At 44.1% G+C, this 22,204-nt stretch overlaps 1 protein-coding gene across 1 annotated transcript in view; it reads left to right on the plus strand.

Annotated features, from left to right (window-relative positions):
* DPYSL3 (dihydropyrimidinase like 3) overlaps nt 1–22,204 on the plus strand; it is a 56,964-nt gene that overhangs the window by 24,452 nt on the left and 10,308 nt on the right. The window contains exons 3-7 of the mRNA XM_038740166.1: nt 7,792–7,976; nt 12,893–13,057; nt 13,732–13,793; nt 14,893–14,973; nt 21,681–21,749. Coding sequence (XP_038596094.1) covers nt 7,792–7,976; nt 12,893–13,057; nt 13,732–13,793; nt 14,893–14,973; nt 21,681–21,749 — 562 coding nt within the window. The remainder of the gene's footprint in view (nt 1–7,791; nt 7,977–12,892; nt 13,058–13,731; nt 13,794–14,892; nt 14,974–21,680; nt 21,750–22,204) is intronic.

Consider the following 22,204-nt stretch of genomic DNA (forward strand, 5'->3'; position numbering starts at 1 on the left):
AGACACCGTCTCTGTCCCACCCGGGTCTCACAGTCTAAGTAGGAGGGAGAACGGGCATTGAATCCCCATTTTAGACATGTGAGGAAAGTGAGGCACAGAGAAGTTGAGTGACTTTCCCAAGGTCGCACAGCAGGCATATGGAAGAGCTGGGATTAGAACCCAGGTCCTCTGACTCCCGGGCCTGTGCTCTTTCCATTAAGTGACACTGCTTCTCAGCTGATGAGGCAGCTGAGAGGGAGAGGCCCGCCCTCATTTCAGGTCCAACTTCACCCCACCTGTCCCTGCTGGGAGAGGAGAGCAGTTATCACATGATAATCAGGCATGCCACTCAGTAAGTAAAAACCACTGTATCTGAGGGAACGGTTACTTCTGTTACCTCCACAGTTATCTGGTTTTCTCTGGTTTCAGTCTTGTCCTGGATTGGGTGTCACAGATAGTCTTCTTTCCCAAGTCAAGGTTAAGGACAGGGAGAATGGAATGTCCCTGCAAAACAGAGCAAAAAATCGAACAACTCCCTTTGTTGGGATCTAGTGCTGCAAGTATTGGCACACTTACTGGCGCTAGCAAGTTTTGAACGGACTTGGGACTGGCACAAGAATTTGTCTCCCCCTTTTAGACTGTGAGCCCACTGTTGGGTAGGGACTGTCTCTATATGTTGCCAATTTGTGCTTCCCAAGCGCTTAGTACAGTGCTCTGCACACAGTAAGCGCTCAATAAATACGATTGATGATGATGATGATGGTCAGCTCCTAGATGCCTCGGAGTCCCCTAGGAAACTGTGCTGGGCTGGTCTGAAGATCCTCCGTTCAATAAATGGCCTTTAGACTGTGAGCCCACTGTTAGGTAGGGACTGTCTCTATATGTTGCCAACTTGTACTTCCCAAGCGCTTAGTACAGTGCTCTGCACACAGTAAGCGCTCAATAAATACGATTGAACGATTGATTGATTGATTAAATAAATCGGTGGTATCTGGTAAGCGCTTACTGTGTGTAGGTCATGAGTTCTAATCCTGACTCTGCCACTTGTCTGCTGTGTGACCTTAGGCAAGTCACTTTACTTCCCTGTGTCTCAGTTCCCTCATCTGTAAAATGGGGATTGAATCTATCAGCCCCACGTGGGACAGGGACCTTGTCAAACCCGATTTGCTTGTATCTGCCCTAATGCTTAGTACAGTGCCTGGCATATAGTAAGTGCTTAACAACACCATAATTATTAATTATTATTATTATGTATATAGTAAGCTAGTGTCCATTCTGACTTCAGCTACTAATTTTCTTGTTATGTGGCCAACACTCTTTTTATGGGATTTGTTAAGCATTTAGTATATGCCAGGAATTGTAATAATAATAATAATGATGGCATTTATTAAGCACTTACTATGTGCCAAGCACTGTTCTAAGCACTGGGGAGGTTGCAAGGCGATCAGGTTGTCCCAAAGGGGGCTCACAGTCTTAATCCCCCTTTTACAGATGAGGGAACTGAGGCACAGAGAAGTTAAGTGACTTGCCCAAAGTCACACAGCTGACAGTTGGCAGAATAGGAATTTGAAGCCATGACCTCTGACTCCAAAGCCCGGGCTCTTTCCACTGAGCCACGCTGCTTCTCTGTACTATTCTCTGGTGTATTCCGTTTGGACACAGTCCATGTCCCTCTTGGGGCACACAGTCTTAATCCCCATTTTACAGATGAGGGAACTTGAGTCTCAGAGAAGTTAAGTGACTTGCTCAAAGTCACGTCGCAGAACTGGGATTAGAAAACTGAGTTCCCTTGACACCTGGGCTTTAAGCATTAGGCCACACTGTTTTCCACACTTTAATTCTTCCTCCCTATCAACTCCAAGAAGGTTAGCAAGGCTCTCCTCATCGCACAAAAAGAATTTTGGCTGCTGAGACAAGCAGCAGAGAGTATTGAATAAAGATTTCTAATTATCTCTCTCTCTCCTCACTCAGGATGCTATCCTTTCCTCAGAGATGAGCTAACAGTGACTCTGGTCACTTGTTTAGAACACGATCAGAGAGGAAATATTGGTCCCCTGCAAGATGTAACTAAATACACTAACTGTTTTGGATGAGTGGCTGTGAAAGCTGGGCCACTGATCTAGGGGAGGCCTGAGCATTAGAATAGTCTCATGGGAGACAAGGTAACTAGGGAGAAAGCAGAAGGGACAAGCTTGGCTCCCTGAGGTGTTTGTACGTGAAAATGAGGAGCCTAGGAAACAGCTACTCCTGGATTGCGGTTTGAGAATCAGAGGAGCAGCATGTCATAGTGGATAGAGCACGGACCTGGGACTCAGAAGGTTGTGGATTCTAATCCTGGCTCCGCAACTTGTCCACTGTGTGTCACTTCACTTCTGTGTGCCTCAGTTACCTCATCTGGAAAATTGGGGATTGAGACCGGGAACCCATGTGGGACAGGGACTGTGTCCAACCCAGTTTGCTCGTCTCCACCTCAGCGCTTGGTACGGTGCCTTACGCACTGTTACTATTATTATCATTATTATTATTATAGGAAATAGCTGCCCCTGGAGCGTGGGTTGGTTACACTGTGTTTGGAATAACTGAGAAGTAGCAGAGCAGCGCTTATCGTTGAGACGGCTGGACTCGAGGGAAAATGAAAATATTTTTTAGCAGAAACGCTGCCACTAGAGAGTTGCAGGCAAGGTGGGGAAGTGGGTCTGGGGTCAGCCCACCCCCTTTAGGGCGGGGCCTGGAGAAGGGCAAACAGGGAAGCTGGAGAAACTGCATTAGAACATAAAAATCCAGTTGCTTTCCTGGAGGGAAATGCAGATTTTGAAAGTCTGGGATCAGGTGCAGGAAGGAGGGGAGGAGGGGGGCTGGCACTCTTAGAGCATACTGTGACTGTATATAGTCCCTGTGCCCCTTTTCACCCCCACCCCCCACTCCCTGATCCCGGCAGGGGCATCCTCCCTGCTGTGGCCCCATTGAGCTCATTCAGCTGGCGGACAGTCCTGCCTCTCTGGGACACTGTACCAGTCAGTCAGTCAATCATATTTATTGAATGTTTACTGTGTGCAGAGCACTTTACTAAGCACTTGGGAGACGGTTTCCCTGCCCACAGTGAGCACCAGGAGGCTGTTGGAGCCAAGGGTGTAGGGAACTTCTGTTAAAGGATAACTCTAATTTGACCTTCTTAAAATGCAGGATCAAGAAAGCCGTGTGTTATTCCAAGTGCGGGCATATCACAGTTTTACAAAACTTTTCCACCACTCAGTGTCCTCTATGGGTGTAGAGATTTCACCACACACTCCATCTCATCATTTAAGTAGATGATAAATAAAATAGGTCTAACCACTGATCCCTGGGGAGTCCCACTCTATATCCATCCCCACCTTGGAAAGTGCTTCTTTATCCTAATAATAATAATAATGGCATTTGTTAAGTGTTTACTATGTGCAAAGCACTGTTCAAAGTGCTGGGGGGGATACAAGGTGATCAGATTCTCCCATGTGGGGCTCACAGTCTTCTTCCCCATTTTACAGATGAGGTAACTGAAGCACAGAGAAGTTAGGTGACTTGCCCAAAGTCACACAGCTGACAAGTGGCAGAGCCGGGATTAGAACCCATGACCTCTGACTCCCAAGCCTGTGCTCTTTCCATTGAGCCACGCTGCTTCTCTGTACCCTTATATATATCCTTATATCCTTTGCCTCAGATTTCTATCCAAGACAGAAAATTTCTTCTGTTCCCAAAATAAATTCATTTGCTTAAAAGGCAGGATGAAAACGGCACCATGATTCTGATAATCGAAGTCTGTAGGGTCCAACCTTTAAGCGCTTAGTACAGTGCTTTGCACACAGTAAGCACTCAATAAATACAATTGAAAGAATGAATGAATGAATATCTGTACCACCTGGATTTACCAGAGACAACACAAATAAATTCCAGGATACTTTTATTAATAACACAGATAGTGAAAGGCTCTGACATGAAAGCAAAACCCCTGCATCACCGCTTCCCTGGGCATGACATGTGAGGGGAATGGATGACAGAAAACACCCAAACATTTGAAGGATGGTTAATTGAAATAGGGAAACTGTAAACAGGATGGACCGAAATTAATGTTTTAACAACACAATGAAGGTAAACCTCAGAAGATCTGACATAGTAGGAAGACAGCAATGGACTCCCTAGCTGGGTGAGTAGCAATCAGAAATGGGGTAATTCATGAGCAGAGACGGTCATGACACCAAGAAGGGAAAGGTGGCAGGCACAAAACTCCCCTGTGTGGAATGGGAGAGAGTCGAGGGCGAAGACTCAGGTTTCCTGCCCGGAAAGAGGCAGTGGTCAACCACTTCCATATTTTTACCAAGAAAACTCAGTGGCTATACTACCAGCACGATTGCAGATGGAGGTGGGGCGTTCTGGATGAGAGGTGTCCATGGAGGCGTTATGGGTTGGAAACGACTCGACAGCATAAGGCAAGATAAGAGAAGACTGTGGGTAACAGATGCCACAGGCCAGCAAGAGACAGTTGCCGTGTGCGCAGAAAATGGAAGCAGTTGTTGCTTACTCGTCAGCCTGCTAGTGGCATTTACTCTGGTAAAAAGTCCCACCACCTATACCACTGTCTTTGAACTCACAGGGTGGGTATACACAGGTGGTCCCCTGTTGCCCCCAAGGTCAGTTTTCGATGGCTGGCGAGTCATATTAGAAGGTGGTGCTGGAATTGCCGTGACTAAGAATGTGTGGGTTGTAAATCTGGGAGATAGTTACAGAGGTCAGTCAGTTGTATTTATTGAGGACTGACTTTGTGCAAAGTACTGTACTCAGCGCTGGGGAGAGTATAAACTATAAACTGGTTTGGTGGAAAGAGCATGGAATTTGGAGTCAGAGGTCATGGATTCAAACCCCAGCTCTGCCAATTGTCAGCTGTGTGACTTTGGGCAAATCACTTAGCTTCTCTGTGCTTCAGTTACCTCATCTGTAAAATGGGGATTAAGGCTGTGAGCCCCCCGAGGGACAACCTGATCACCTTGTAACCTCCCCTGTGCTTAGAACGGTGCTTTGCACATAGTAAGTGCTTAATAAATGCCATCAGTATTATTATAATTTAACAATATAACAGACACATTCCCTGCCTGCAGTGAGCTTACAGTCTAGGGGGTGAGACAGACAGTAATATAAATAAATAAAATTAGAGATGGGTATATAAGTGCCGTGGGGCCGGGAGGGAGGATGAATAATGGGAGTAAGTCAAGGTGGCACAGAAAGGAATGGGAGAAGAGGAAGGGAGGGCTTAGTCAGGGAAGGCCTCTTGGAGGAGATGTGCCTTCAGTAAGGCTTGGAAGGTGGGGAGGGTCATTGTTTTTGGAATAGGAGGAAAAAGGGTTTTCCAGGACGGAAGCAGAATGTGGGCAGAGAGATAGAAGAGAGGTGTCAACTTGTCATTGTGAGGGTGGGGTAGCAAGGAGGACACATGCAGAAGAGAGTTTGAGAGTGGCAAGCAGGCTTTGAAGAGTTAATAGATCAGAATGATCCACTTTGGAGTCTCTTCGGTCTTATCTCTTTACAGTTTTGCTCATCCCTTCCCCCTGAACTAGAGAGGTCCAGCCTTAACCCAAGAGGTGAATTAGCATCAGATAGACTTCGGGGTTGAAAGCAGGAAGGCTAAAGTGCTGTTTCCTTTCCCTAAGTCAGATTTGAGGGAACTGCTTTGGAAAGTCAAACCAAGCAGCCTAGGCCTATTCATTCATTCATTCATTCAATTGTATTCATTGAGTGCTTACTGTGTGCAGAGCACTGTACTAAGCGCTTCGGAAGTACAAGTTGACAACATATAGAGACGGTCCCTACCCAACAATGGGCTCACAGACATGAACTGGTGACCATCTCTCTCTTTCGGGGATCCTGCTGGAAAGGATGCCACAACTGAGGTGCAGTTTCCGTGGCCACAGTTGGGTCTGGGTACCATGGCTGCCACTCTGAAATAATAATGATAATAATAATAATTAACGTTAATGTTAAGTGCTTATTATCTGGCAAGCTCTGTTCCAAGTGCTGGCATAGATACAAGTTAATCAGTTTGGACACAGTCCCTCTCCCACATGGGACTCACAGTCTTATCCCCATTTTGCAGATGAGGTAATGGAGGCCCAGAGAAGTAAAGTGACTTACCCAGGGTCATACAGCAGGCATGTGGCAGGGCTGGGATTAGAACCCAAGTTCTTCTGCCTCTCAGGCCGGTGCTCCATCCACTAAGCCACCCTGCTTCTCTGGAGGCAATGCCGCTATCCTGAGCCTTTTTTTTAGGGGGTCCCTACCCGCTGAATGGGACTAGGAGTGGCAAAATGGGTGTCTGAGACCGGGGCTCTGATCATTGCCACCAAGCAGCGTGGCTTCATGGAAAGAGCATGGGCTTGGGAGTCAGAGGTCCTGGGTTCTAATCCCGCTCCGCCACTGGTCAGCTATGTGACTTTGGGCAAGTCGCTTAACTTCTCTGTGCCTCAGCTACCTTATCTGTAAAATGGGGACTAAGACTGAGAGCCCCATGTGAGACAACCTCATTACTTTGCTTCTACCCTAGTGCTTAGCACAGTGCTTGGCACGTAGTAGGCACTTAACAAATACCACCATCATCATGACCACCCTCTAGAGCAGGTACTGGCACCCTGGCTCAAAGGCACCCAGGTTTTGCCATCTGGTATGAGTCCCAAGGTGTTACCAACCCCCTTTGGATCTCCCTTTTCCCTACTCTGTAAAAATGAACAAAAAAAAACCACCTTTCTGCCTCCCGGAGGCAGGGAGTAAACTCTTTTTAAAATTTCATATGCAGAACAAAGTGTGAGCTTTTCCCATTGTGAAAATGCCTCCCCTTTGCACCAGTGTGTTCCTGAGCGAGTGCTCTAAATCGTATTCAAGATGATGGATGATGTCCATGCTGTTTTCCAAAGAAACAGACTTCCAGAAAGGAGGATTTACCCTGGGCAAGTTTGGCTGCATGGGACAATTTACTGAGTTTTGTTTGAAGGTGATTTTTACATGTGAGCTTTGTGAGTCTTTATTTATAAATACATTTCTTTACCTGTCTTCCTCATTAGTTTGGATGCCCCTAGGGAACAGGGATCATGTTTTTTTCACCTGGCGTACTCTCCCAAGTGCTAAATACATAACATCGACGATAATTGTTTTAGATCGTAAGCTTCTTTTGTGCAGGGAACACATCTGTTTATTGTTGTATTGTACTCTTTCAAGTGCTTAGTACAGTGCTCTGTACACAGTAAGTGATCAATAAATATGACTGACCTACTGACTGACAGGGAACATATTTACCAACTCTGTTGTATTGTGCTCTCCTGTATTGTGGTGCTTAGTACAGTACACAGTAAGTACTCAGTATGTGCCACTTATGGATTCTTTGCTGAAAGTGTCTAAGTTTGAAAGATTGTCTCAAAGCTCCACTTGGGTTGGAACCAGCATGGCGTAATGGATAGAGCACAGGCCTGGAGTCAGAAGGTCATGGGTTCTAATCCTGGCTTCCCCACTTGTCTGCTGTGTGACCTTGGCAAATCACTTCACTTCTCTGTGCCTTATTTCACTTGTAAAAGTTACTTCATCTGTAAAATGGGGATCGAGACTGTGAGCCCCACGTGGGACAGGGATTCTTTCCAACCAGATTTGCCTGTGTGTACCCCAGTACCTGGCACTTAGTAAGTGCTTAACAAATACCATTATTATTATTACTATCATTATTATTATTACGTTGGTAGTGGTATGGAGGGTGGTTTGGCTGAGGTTCCTTTCGAGCTGATGATCCCATCCCTGTCTTTCCAGGCAAATTGGAGACAACCTGATCGTCCCTGGTGGGGTGAAAACCATTGAAGCCAATGGGAAGATGGTGATCCCTGGTGGCATAGATGTCCACACCCACCTGCAGATGCCATACAGGGGGATGACCACAGTGGATGACTTCTTCCAAGGAACCAAGGCTGCCTTGGCCGGTGGAACCACCATGATCAGTAAGTCGGACTAGATGGGGCCTACCTCTGCGCTCTGTAGGCAGATTCCTTGCTGTTGGGCAGTCCCACTGTCACAGGCAGCTCAACACCTGGACTGACTGGCCATCTAGATACCTCTCATTCTGATTTCGAAGCAGTGTGGCCCAGTGGATAGAGCCCAGGGCTGGGAGTCAGAAGGACCTGGGTTCTAATAAATGCCATCATTAGTATTATTAATCCCAGCTCCACCTCTTATCTGCCGTGTGACCTAGGGGAGGTCGTTCCGCTTGTCTCAGTTCCCTCATCTGTAAAATGGAGATGAAGACTGAGCCCCATGTGGGACATGGATTGTGTCCAACCTTGTATCTACCCCAGGGCTCAGTACAGTGTCTAGCACATAGTGAGCACGTAACAAGTGCCATAAAATCAACAAAATAAATAAATGAGTTCCTTTTGGCCCATAATAATAATTGTGGTGTTGTCCAGGGCTGCTAGACAGAGTTAAAACGGGCAAGAATGTATTTGAGATGGACAAAATCAGCCCAACGTCTGGATTTCCACCAGCAGTGCTTTGTAGTTCATGCACAGGAGCGAAGGGAGTAGACTCTGGAAGTGATCCAGGGCTGTGGGTTTGTGGTATGAGATCAACAAAGGGATAGGGGAGTGAGAGTTAAGTTCAAAAGAGAGGGTGGTGCTGAGGGCGTCAATATGTGCATAAGGTAGGTTGTTTAGGGAGATTAATAATCGTGGAATTTGTTAAACCCATACTATGTGCCAAGCAGTGAGGAGATACAAGTGAATCAAGTCAAACACAGCCCCTGTCCCACCTGGGGCTTACAATTTTAATAGGAAGAAAGACAGATATTGAATACCCATTTACAGATGAGGAAACTGAGGCACTGAGAAGTCAAGCGACTTGCCCAAGGTCACACAGCAGACAAGTGCCGGAGCCAGATTTAAAACCCAGGTCCTCTGACCTCCTGGCCATGTGGTCCTCTTTTCACTAAGCGATAGCTCAGTGGGGGATGATGAGAGATGCATTAGCGTGTACCAAAGTTATAATGGGAGGAAGAGGGAGTTGATACTTCCTGCTGCATTCTCAGTATTCATTCATTCATTCAATCAATCGTATTTATCGAGCGCTTACTGTGTGCAGAGCACTGTACTAAGCGCTTGGGAAGTACAAGTTGGGGACATATAGAGACGGTCCCTACCCAACAAAGTCTAGAAAGGGGAGACAGACAACAAAACAAAACATGTGGACAGGTGTCAAGTTGTCACAATAAATAGAATTAAAGCTAAATGCACATCATTAACAAAATAAATAGAATAGTAAATATGTACAAGTAAAATCGAGTAATAAAACTGTACAAACATATATACAGGTGCTGTGGGGAGGGGAAGGAGGTAGGGCGGGGGGATGGGGAGGAGGAGAGGGAAAAGGGGGGCTCAGTCTGTGAAAGCCCTTTGACGCCAAATACTATTAAACTGTGTTTTGGTGCATTTCCTTTTGGATAAGTGCACTGCTGATATTTGGGCTCAGAGCTCTGCTTTGTTGGACAGTAGAAGTGCGTAGTACAGTGATCTGATCAGAGTAAGCACTCAGTAAATACGATTGATTGATTTCTAGAAAAGTAGGATGTTGGGATGAGAAGGGAGACCAGGAGTAATGTGGATGGTGGAGAATGCTTTTGGTGTGGGACCGCCTTAAAGTATTTCACTTCCTATGAATGGGGTAAAGGAAAAGATTTCAAGTAGTGTGGTGAAAGTATTTACTGAGTACTCATTGGGTGCAATGCACTGTTGTAAGAGTTTGGGAAAATACAACCAAAGTAAGAGACCCATTTTCTGTCCACAAGGAGCTTACACGCTAACGGGGGAGCAAACATGAAAATATTTACAGATGGGTTATTAGAATAAATACATTGACTGTCATTTGAGCATAAATCTGTACATAAGTACTGAGGGAGGATATAAATAAATGTCTCACAAGCCCACGTCCTGCCTCTGGCATGGAACGCCCTTCTCTCTTTATATCCAACAGCCGATCGCTGTCCCCATCTTCCAAGCCTTATTGAAAGCACATCTCCTCCAAGAGGCCTTCCCTGACTTACTATGATCAGATCACTGTACTAAGCGCTTCTACTGTCTAACAAAGCAGAGCTCTGAGCCCAAATATCAGCAGTGCGCTTTTTCAAAAGGAAATGAACCAAAACATATCCTCTTGTCCTACCTCCTTCTGTGCTACCCTTGCGTTTGGATTTGCTCCCTTTATTCACCTCTCTCTCAGCCCCACATGTATGTATCTGTAGTGTATTAATTTATATTCATGTCTGTTTCCCCCTATAGACTGAAAGCTCATTGTGGGCAGGGAATATGTTTACCAACCGTTGTACTTTCACAACTTCTTAGTACAGTTCTCTGCATAGGATGTGCTCAATAAATAAGATTGATTGCTTGATTGAAATAAATGAATATGAAAGTGATTTTATGGAATGGGGAATGCTATACTTTGAGACTATTGGAATGGTCCAGGAAGATTATTTGTCAAAGGAAACTTTGCCAGTTTAGCAGTGCCTCAGAAGCAGAGTGGCTTAGTGGAAAGAGCACAGATGTGGGAGTCAGAGGTCTTGGGTTCTAATCCTAGCTCTGTCACTTATCGGCTGTGTGACTTTGGGCAAGTCATTTCACTTCTCTGCGCCTTAGTTACCTGCTCTGTAAAATGGGGATTAAGTCTGCTAGCCCCACGTGGGGCAACCTGATTATCTTGCATTATCTTTAAAGCCACAGTGCTTGGCACACAGTAAGCACTTAACAAATACCATCATCATTATTATTATCATTATTATTTCCTAAATTCACATTCTAACGTATATGGTTCTTGATTCTCCCTCTCCCAACCTCTTGCTCACAGCTTTCTCCCTCCCTTTCAAAACTGCCAAACCACGCCTATTCCCATCTTCAAAGCCTTCCTGAAATCCCATCTCCTCTGGGAGACCTTCCAACATTAGTTTTTCTTCTCCCCAGGGCACACCTTCCCAAATACCACCTCAGCACTTTGGCACTACCGCTGCACTTAAGTACTCACAACCACTTGGAACATTTTTGTTATATAGTGATTTGCATACTTTCCAAGTTCTTTCTCTACAGACCTGTCTTTCCATTCTCTTCTTCCTCCTATAAGTGCATTATCTGTTGTCTGTCTCCCCCAGTAAGTAGAAAATTCCCTGAGGGCAGGGATCATATCTTCTCCCTCTAATGTACCGCTGCCTCTGGAAAGCAGCAGTGGCCTAGTGGAAAGAGCATGGGCCTGGGAATCAGAGGACCTAGGTTCTAAATCCCAGCTCCACCACTTAACTGCTGTGTGACCTTAGGCATGTCAGTGCTTAGAACAGTGCTTTGCACATAGTAAGCGCTTAATAAATGCCATCATTATTATCCCAGTTCTGCCAATTGTCAGCTGTGTGACTTTGGGCAAGTCACTTCACTTCTCTGGGCCTCAGTTACCTCATCTGTAAAATGGGGATTAAAACTGTGAGCCCCTGATGGGACAACCTGATCACCTTGTAACCTCCCTAGCGCTTAGAACAGTGCTTGGCACATAGTAAGTGCTTAATAAATGCCATTATTATTATTATTATTATTATCATTATTATTATTATTATTATTATTATTATGTCACCTAACTTCTCTGTGCCTTTGGTACCTCATCTGTAAAATGGGGATTCAATACCTGTTCTACCTCCTACTTAGACTTTGAGCCTCATGTGGGACCAGATTATCTTGTATTTACCCCAGCGCTTAGTGCAGTTATTGGTGTATAGTAAGCACCTAACAAATACAATTACTAGTGTACTCTTCAAAAGCACTTACTGCAGCACTCCATTACACTACTGATTGACTGCCCCGTGTATCCATGGTCTTCATAGAATTTTGCCAGGCCTAAATGAAATTGTGCTGTTGTCAAAAATTGTTAATACAGACGGAAAACATTCCCCATAGGACTAATGTAGCCATCCCCTTTTATGATACTCTCTAAGTGTCTCAATAGTGCTACTGAATTTTGCAGCTGGATCTACAGCATATGGAAGTAAAACACCAAATATTAAGTTAAGCTCTTCCCCTCTCTTTCAAGTATTTTGACTGACTTTCTATACTGACTAAAATCCATTTCAATTTAGCACACTTAATTGTAAGAGTGCTAATACAGGGTGCTTTGGGCTGAATAATGTGTGAAAGATAAACCTCTGAAAATTAAATACTGTATATATGTATGTATTCCCAAAACACTTAAATTCAAATTTTTTTCATTATTGATATATATTCAGGCAACATGTGTCTATCAGCTCTGTTGTATTGTACTCTCCCAAGTGCTTAGTACAGTGCTCTCTGCACAGAGTAAGCTCTCAATAAATACCATTGATTGGTGTTTATGTTGATATTTGATTGTGTGACTTTGGTGTGTTTTTTAATCACTGTTTTTCAATATATTTACATTGTTTTGGTCCGTTTTGGGGCGAAATTGGAATGCATAGTTTCCCATGCTTTATTTAGTGCTTTATTTATTTATGTTGCCAACTTGTACTTCCCAAGCGCTTAGTACAGTGCTCTGCACACAGTAAGTGCTCAATAAATACGATTGATGATAATGATGATAGTGCTATTTTACATAATGCATGGAACCAATTAAAAGTGCTAATTGAGGTATAGCAATACCGTATTTCTTTAGGCTACTGATGCACATGACAGATATATTGAATCCATGCCACAGTGAAAGATGGATAGATGTAAATCCAGTGGCCCGATGAAACCTTTTGGAATTTATCCGCAAGTCTGATTTGAAGTCCTGGAAATGGGAACCAGAGAGCAGGGTGGTAAGGGAGGGTGTAAGAAAGGGTATATTCTCAGCTTCTCCCATTTTTTCTGTACTTGTTCAGTTGATCATGTGATCCCAGAACCCGAGTCCAGCCTGGCAGAGGCATATGAGAAGTGGCGAGAGTGGGCAGATGGGAAGACTTGCTGTGACTACGCCCTGCACGTGGACATCACCAACTGGAACGACAGGACCAAACAGGAAGTGCAGACTCTCATCAAAGAGAAAGGTGAGCTGTAGGAAGCTGTTGCCCCTTGACTTCTTAGACTTTTTCCTTTTTCATCCCTTTTCAGCAACCACCTCCCTCCGTGCCTATCCCAGCTCTCTAAATTCTGGGAGCATAAGATATGGAGAGAGCAAAAGCAGTGAGGGATTGTGGGTTAAGGGCAACCTCGAAGGATGTGAACCATGTGAATATAGATTTATTCACATATTAACACAAAACTAGTCCCAGTCCAAGGAAACACAGTTTTCGTAGGAAGCAGAAGGAGCTGAACAGGCCTAAAATTTCAGTAGATTCAAGAGGGGTTTAAATAACTCAAAGACGAGAGGTCCGAAATGGGGTCTGAGAGAGAAATTAGGGACGTAGAGGGGAATGTTAAGAGTTTAGAGAGGGACCATTCAACATCCACAACTTTACCCTCTGTTTTCTTTTCTTTCCCCTATTAAGGATCTGCTGGGGATTTGGTTATCTTGGAATTGGGAGGGATCCAAATGCGCCTTGGCAAACATCAAGAAACTCTTGTATTTTCCCCTCCACCTCTTGCCATCAGCCTTTGGCTTGATAGACTGAGAACTAATCACAAGCTGCTTTGGAGTTTGGGAAGAAGAAAGGGATGGGGGAAAAAGGAAGGGAATCGTTTTGTTTAATAGACCTTTACCCTGTTTTCCTCTCTGCTTTAGGAGTTAACTCCTTCATGGTTTACATGGCCTATAAGGACTTGTATCAGATGTCCAACACAGAGGTAATGTTGAATTATTTTCTAGGGTTTGGTGGCTTGTCTTTTTCGAGCCGAATTGTTACCTGGGGATTGGTTTGTCATTTTCATGAGTCACTAGTTCATTTGGCTGGGGTCACTGCGAGAGAACCCAGAAACAGCAAGAACATGGAGCTAAGGGAGGCTGCAGGCTTCCCTCCGTGACTCCAGCCAAGCACCCTGTAATAGGAACCATTCCTCTCGATGACTGTAATTTTGAACGAAAGAGGAACTGCTCCTTAATCAGCCACTGAGTCTTATCTTGGGCCCGCGTGAAGCTGAGCGTGGTTGACAGCTTGGGAGTATTAACTTTCGAACACAGCCTTTATGGGATCGATTGTATTGTGGCCACCGCATTGCCTCGAAGGTGGGCCAGTGGACAATGGATTTGGGGGCCGAGGGCATGGGACTGAAGAGCTCTGAAATGAGAAGCCTAATTCCCAGGTTTTCCCTTATCTTTTAAAATTATTATTATTATTATTATTATCGCTATTATATTAAGTGCTTACTATGTGTCAAGCCCTGTTCTAAGCTCTGGAGAGAGCTTTCCAACTTCCCTTGCGGTTACTCATTCCATCTTCCTGGTCCTAGTTCCAGCTTCTTTAGCCACTAGGAGTCTTTGAAGTTCATTGAATCGTATTTATTGAGAGCTTATTGCGTGTAAAGCACTGTACTAAGCACTTGGGAGAGTACAATATGTCAACAAACAGGCACATTCCTGCCCACGGCGAGCTCCCAGTCTGGAGGGGAATGTTCTTTTGGGATCTGCTGTGAGGTGTCATTGGTATCAGAGAAGCAGCTTGGCTTAGTGGAAAGAGCACGGGCTTGGGAGTCAGAGGACGTGGGTTCTAATTCCAGCTCTGCCACTTATCAGCTGTGTGACTTTGGGCCAGTCACTTAACTTCTCTGCACCTCAGTTACCTCCTCTGTAAAATGGGGATGAAGACTGTGAGCCCCACTTGGGACAACCTGAGTACCTTGTATCTACCCCGGTACTTAGAACTTAGTGCTATGCTTGGCACATAGTATAGTAAGTGCTTAACAAATACCATCATTATTATTATTATTATTATATTTTTTCTTTCAGCTGTATGAGATCTTTAGCTGCCTTGGGGAACTGGGGGCCATAGCTCAAGTTCATGCTGAAAATGGAGACATCATTGCACAGGTAACATTCTCTCCTGCCTATCTTTCCTGACGTCTTTCCCCAATCAGTTCTTTCCTCTCTCCTCACCCCCCTTTGCCACTTACCTCCCTCCCTCTCACCCCACTTTCTCACCCTCATCCCTTCTAATGCTTCACTCCTCTCTTTCCCACCCTGTTTTACGCTGGGAGAAAATATTGTGGGCAACTCTTACTGAGAAGAATTTGGATAATAAATGTCTGAGCTTAGTTTCTTCTGAGAAAGCATTCTGTGGAGTGAATGGAGGAGAAACAAAAAGCAGGAGCTTTTAAAAGCCAGAATTGGATGATAGACTGCAGAGCCCACAGTTACCAAAAAAGGCCAAAAACGGGTCTTGAACACAGGCTATAGAACTGTCTGCCCCTCCTAATAGTAATAATAGTAGTAATTATGGTACTTCTTAAGAGCTTAGTATGTGCCAAGCACTGTTCTAACCACTGGAGTAGATACAAGTTAATCAGGTTGGACACAGTCCCTGTCCCACTTGGCGCTCACACTCCTATTCCCATTTTACAGATGAGGTAACTGAGGCCCTGAGAAGGTAAGTGACTTGCCCAAGGTCACTCAGCAGACCAGTGGCGGAACCAGGATTAGAACCCAGGTCCTTCCAACTCCCAGGCCTGTGCTGTAGCCACTAAGCCACGCTGCTTCTCCTAGTCACAATGGCAGGGAGCCCCATTGGAGAACAGGCTGGAAAAGCAATGACATATTCGGCCCCTTGGTACATCTGATAATCTGCCAGGGGGCCCGGAGAGTTCTTTCCCTCCCAATTTCCATCCTGCACAATGGTCTTGATGTATCCCTTGAGGCAGCAAGAATGGACCAGATGTGAGAGGCCATGCCAGCTGGGTAACAGCTCTAATTAGGGCTTCATTAAATCTGTAACAAGACACTCTTCACCAACTTTGGGGGCCTTGTTTCCTTCTACTTTGATTTCCATTGAGCTTATGAACATGTAGATCATTATCAGTGGTATTTATTGAGTGCCAACTATATACTAGACACTTGGGAACTTTCAGAAGAAACATAAGTCTGTGATCTCAAGCCCTGAGGTGTAGGAGGAGACAAGGAGACATATATTGACAAATAGAGTAGAAATGAATAATAATCACAAATTGGAAAGTCAGCTAAATCAGTCAAGCAAAATTAGATCTGGATCAAAATTAAATTGGTGGATCAAAATTGGATCAGTCGATCAAAATTAGATTGATCAAAATTTGATCAGTCAAAATTAAATTGATCAATCAAAATTAAATCGATCAATCAAAATTAAATCAATCAACAAATAAGAATGCTTAGATGGCTAAGGGACTGGCATAATGGGAAGATTTGAGTTGGGGGTGAGAATCAATCTGGAAAACCCCTCTAGAGGAGAACTTTTGAAGGGAGGGATTGTTTTGGCAAAGTTGAGTAGGGACCGTATTCCAGGCATGGGAAAAGGGTGAGCGGCAGGTAAGAGAATCAAAAGCCAAGGTCGGTTAGCGGGTTTCCTTGGAAAGGATGAAAAGCTCAAGCTAGTGTGTTGTGGGAAAAGGGAACAGATAGATCACAGAGAGCCAGAGTATTGCAAACAGTCGATAGGAGTTTTGGTTTTTTGAAAATGTTATTTAGTGAGCCAGCTATTCTAGGAGTGATTGACAGGACATAGAAAACAACTCCCCTCAAATCAGGTGTACATCATCATGGAAAGTCTGTCATTTCCCCTTCTACTGCCCTGAGAGATCTAGGCAGATGGTCACATGAGGATGGTAGTGTTGATGGCTTTGGGTGGAAAAGTAGGGAAAGGAGAAGGTTCAGGAGGGGAGGTGGGGAGCCCAGTATGGGTCATAAACCTAAGATGCCAGTGATTCATCCAGACTCACCAGGAGATGGACCAATGACAGTGCTGTAGAGGTCAAGAACAAGAGGGCAAGACTGGACTGGGAGATTTGCGTGATAGATGCATATGAGCTGCTGAGAGCCTGGAGAGAGTTAAAGAAAGAAGAGTAGTGAGCCCCAGAACTGAGCCCTGAGAGACACAGAGAAAAGGAGAGACAAAGGAGCCAGCAAACGAAATGAAGGAGCAGTTGAAGAGTTAGAAAGAGAACCAGAAGAAAGTTGTATCTATCAAACCAAGGCCAGCAAGGTGTTTCAGACAGGATGATCCACCAGACCAAAACCAGCAAAGCGGTCAAAGAGGGTTAGAAAAGAGAAGAGGCTATTAGAGTCCACCAGGAGACACTCAAAACTGATTTCAGTAGAGTGAAGATGAAATATAAGTTGAAAGGTATCTAGCAGAGATTTGGAAGGGCAGAAGTGGAAGCAGGAGAGGGAATCAGACTATTAGTGGAGTTTGGGAAAGGAAAACAGAGTGATAAGGGGAGAGTACTTTGGTGTCAAGGACCGTTTTTAATATAAGGGAGACTTAGACATGTTTGAAGACAGAAGGAAATAATAATTCATGATAATTGTGGTATCAGTTAAGCACTTATCCTGTGCCAAGCACTGTACTAAGCTCTGGGATAGATATATAGAAGTCAGATTGGACAGAGTTCGTGTTCCACACGGGGCTCACAATCTGAGACAGTCTATTTTAATCCCATTTTACAGGTGAGAAAACTGAGACACAGAGAATTTGAGACGTGCCTGAGGTCACAAAGCAGGGGAAGAGGCCAAGGAGAGGAAGAATTTGAAGAGAACATGAAAGAGGGGAGAAGGGTGGAAGCCAGGGTTTTTATAGGTGAAAGGGGATGTGTTATAATTTCATAAGTTGATCTGAGATCTTTGGGAAGGCCTCTGTGAATAAAGAATGAGGGCATATGGTAAGTTGAGGAGGAAAAGCGAGTCATGAGAAGCTCAAATCTGTTGGCCTCAAACCTTATTAATGAAATGGTTTCCAAGGAATTAAGGAGGGAGAAGAAAGCGCTGTAGAGATTTAAGGAGGGATTTGAAGAGCTGAAATAGTTGATAGGGGAGCTCTGGGCAAGGGAGTCTACTAGGGAGGAGCAGTAGCATTGTTTCACAAGTGAAAGGGCAGAATATAACTTGAAAGGGTAAATTTTTATTGACAGAGGTCAGCTTGGTTTTTGGATTTCCACCAAGGAGGAGTGTAAGAGTGGAGAAAGTGACTTGATAGGGTGATCTAGGAGGGGAACTGGTGGGCTAGCGTTAGGTGGGAGGAATGAGGGGGAAAGAGAAGTGTCTTGAGCCTTGGGAGAGGCGAGTTGGAACAGGTTGCCCGACGGGGCAAGATAGATTGGGTTAGGTGGAGAAGATTAAGATCCCTGGAGTTCTTAATGGGAGCAGAGGGCAGATTTGGAAAGGGATTGGGGGTGGGTAAGGGGACGAGACAGGGGCTTGTGGAATGAAAATGGCTGTTCAGAGTTAAGGGGGTGGGGATAGAGTATGCAGTAATGGAGATAGATCTCTCTTCATATGTTGGAGGACTAAGGTTTGTCCATTTTGTGTGTGGCCAGTGTGTTGTGGTAATACGGAAATGAGCGGAGTAGAGCGTGAAACTTGGTAATATTGACCTACAGTACTATGGAGGGGATAGTGATTTAAGATGACTAGGTCTTTCAACTTTGGGACTTTATGTGCCATCGTGAAGAGCATCAAAGTATAACACTGAAAAGCAGCTCCACATGGGGTTAAGTTCTCTGGAGTCATATCCAGCTTTTTTCCTGCTTGGCTGTGGCTCCGTCTGGCTCCAAGAGAGCTGTAACTCCATAATGATTAGACTTGCCTTTCTGAGATTGTGATGAAGGAAGTGAGCTGCTCCTGGCTATTTAGGGAGGCTGACCCTAATCAGGCTGAGAGTTTGGGAAATCCCTTTAGGGGATTGAAAAGTGTCACCCCTCACTCTTTCCCCTGTCTGTCCTGTGACACTTCCCCCACCCCTGTCCACCTCCATTTTTACATTTAAAAAATCACAAATATTTCCTAGACAAATCTTTGCCATTTCTAGCTGATGCTTTCCTGAAATATTTGCATGGCAGACTTTATGTTTGATTTTAGTGAAATTTTCTATTAATTTTCTTGCATTCTTTCATCTCAATCGTTTACGAAGATCTAGTCTAAATAGATTGTGATGCAGTAACGAGCTGGAATGTGGGGAAAGTTTCAGCTCATCAGGTTGATCTTTAGTTATAAAAGAAAATGTTTTCCCAACAACCTGTTACGATTTCCCCCATCCTAGCATCTGTTTGGTTATAGTGTCCACTGTTTGTACCATGGCTATGATGATATGGGGCATTAAATGAATGTGCTTTTCTCACAATCCAATGATATCTACCCCTTGGGAACATCTTAAATAGAAAACAGCATGCATAATCTTTGATAGAATTAATGCCTTCTGCCTTAGATTAGCACCTAAAAGATGAGCCCCTTTTGGGACAGGGCCTGTGCCCAACCTAATTATCTTATTTTGGCTCAGCCCTTGATTCAGTGCTTGGAATATAGTAAGCATTTAACGAATACCACAATTACTATTATTAGTAGTGTAAATAATTTGTGACAGAATTTGAAATAAGCATAAGGATAAGCAAATAAGACAAAAACATGATTTCTGTCTCTAGGAAACAACTCTTCCACTCTATCCATTCTTCAGGCTCTCCTAGTCTGGATCACCTAGGGTTTTCTTTAATTAGAGTAAATGTTTCTGTAGTTAATACAAAAATGAAATGATGCTAGTATATATTTTAGAATCAATCGTATTTATTGAGCGCTTACTGTGTGCAGAGCACTGTACTAAGCACTTGGGAAGTACAAGTTGGCAACAAATAGAGACAGTCCCTACCCAACAGTGGGCTCACAGTCTAGAAGGGGGAGACGGAGAACAAAACCAAACATATTAACAAAATAAAATAAATAGAATAGATATGTACAAGTAAAATAAATGGAGTAATAAATATGTACAAACATATATACATATATATAGAAATCAGTAATACTTTAATCTGGAAGGTGATGCCATATTGCACAAATTTTAAAAATACTTTGCAATTCCAACTGACAGTAGAAATAACTTGCAATGTTTCCTTTCTGTAAATTCAGTCAAAAGGATTTTTAGAGTATTTGCTCACCAGAGAGATAATAGCTGCCACCTTCTGTACCATTAGTGAATTTTAGGTGGTTCTGTTATCAGGTGCACCATCAAAAGTGACTTTCTGAACCTCCAAAATCATGATAATTGTGGTATTCATCTAGCACTCACTATGTGCCAAGTCCTGTACTGAGCTGCTGAAGTAGATTGGAGATAATCAGGACCAACACGTCACTATTCCACATGGGAATCATGTTGGCAGTTTGTGTTGTTCTACGGGTGTGGGGATGGGTTTACTTAGCAATTCAATGCAGACATCCCGTATGTGGAAGAAGACTAGGAGGAGACAGATGGCCAATTTTTAGCATCAAAGTGACGTGCAATTAGCAATCCTTAAAATAAACAGAACCCTAAAGAATGTCTCTAAAGATTGAAAGGGATTATTTATCACTAATTGTGAGCTGCGTATTTTGAGGACCAAAAGTGGTCAAGGGGTAAAAGGATCCAATGTACTCTGGACAAGCCAGAACAGAAGTTTGCAAAGTACCTGACCTCGAGTCCCATTATCCTGTCTTTGAATCCAACCGCCAAGTACGAAAGGCTTCTTTTTCTGACTCCCTTGCCAGAAGCAGAACAGTGAAATTCCAGTGACAAACAATTTCTTATAAACTACAATTACTGGCCTTTTCCATGTAATTCAAAGCATGACTGGAGAAGCCCCCTAAGTTTGATAATGTTTTTTCCTCTGTTTTCAGTAGCATGTGGCTACCAGATATTGTGATTCTTAGGTGCGAACTTTTCATTATGAGTGTTTTGATGTCAGGTCGGGGTGGGGGAGAAGGGGAGGGATCCAGAGAAGTATGGTGACTGGGCTTATTATAATTGGCAGATCTAACCGGGAACTTTCTGTATTGATTTTCCATGGGTTTAATGAGGAGGGTTTAGTGCAGGGGGCGGGCAATTACTTTTAACCCCTAAACTGCTCAGTGGTTTTCTCACTGTCTGTGGACCTGCTGGCTGTGAAAAGCCAGTGAGGAGGGGGGTGTTTAAGGTACACCCCCTCCTTCTGGGGTACCTCCTTTCCTGGTCCCAAGCCAACCCTAATCAATCAATCAGTGGTATTTATTGACCACTTATGTGCAGAGCACTATACTAAGCACTTGGGATTGTACAATACAGCAGAGTTGGTAGACCTGATCCCTTGCCCACAGGCAGCATACAGTCTACAGAGGGAAACAAAAATTAAAATAAATTAGAGATAGGGGAAATAGTAGATTATAAGCCTATGTTCATAAGTTTGTACAGCTAGTCACCCCATAAACACACTGCAAGGTTAATGACTGCATCCACAGATGGCAGAACTTGAGCAAAAGTAGATGATTTCCAGAAAAATCAAATCTAGTCTCCAAGTAAAAGACCGCTGTCTAATCCTCTCTTATCCAGCAGCAAAGCATTTTCACTCGCTCTGAGAAACTACCTTAAGTGTCTCAGATTTACCTATTAGTATTTCTTCAGAACACTGATTGACTTTCTGAAACAAGAAAATTAAAAAAACAAAAACTCCTCCAGATGCTTGCCTTAGTCTTCTTCATCTCATACCTCTTAGTTTGAAGCTCGCTTCCAGATTTTCCCCATGTTAACTGTTCGTGTCTCTGTCTCATTCATCTAGGAACAAACCAGGATGTTGGAAATGGGAATCACTGGTCCAGAAGGTCACGTGCTGAGTAGACCAGAAGAGGTAAGCAGGACCCGTGGTGAGAGAGGCTGTTTTATTTTTGTGGTATTTGTTAAGCGCTTTGTATCTGCCCGGCACTGTACTAAGTGCAGGAAGTTATCGGAAGTCATTGTCATCATCAGTGGTATTTATCGAGCAGTTACTATGTGCAGAGCACTGTTCTAAGCGCTTGGGAGAGTACAGTACAACAGAGTTGATAGGCATATTCCCTGCCCACAACATGTTCACAGTCTAGAAGGAGGCAGCCTTCCTTTCAAGTTTCTATTTGAGATGCACTCAGAGTGGTTTAACCTCCTGAAATACCCACACAGACCGGAGATTGCGGAGAGTGGAAGAATGCGAGAATCAGACAGGAGTCCAAGCATCCCCTGACAGGCATTTGCTAAATTGGTATCCAGATTGGAGGGGAGCCAAAGAGAAGTGTTGCTCTCCCTCTTCTAATCTCCCCCAAAGTTTGA

Source organism: Tachyglossus aculeatus, chromosome X1 (assembly GCF_015852505.1).
Source record: "Tachyglossus aculeatus isolate mTacAcu1 chromosome X1, mTacAcu1.pri, whole genome shotgun sequence".
In the NCBI taxonomy this organism is placed as follows: domain Eukaryota; kingdom Metazoa; phylum Chordata; class Mammalia; order Monotremata; family Tachyglossidae; genus Tachyglossus; species Tachyglossus aculeatus.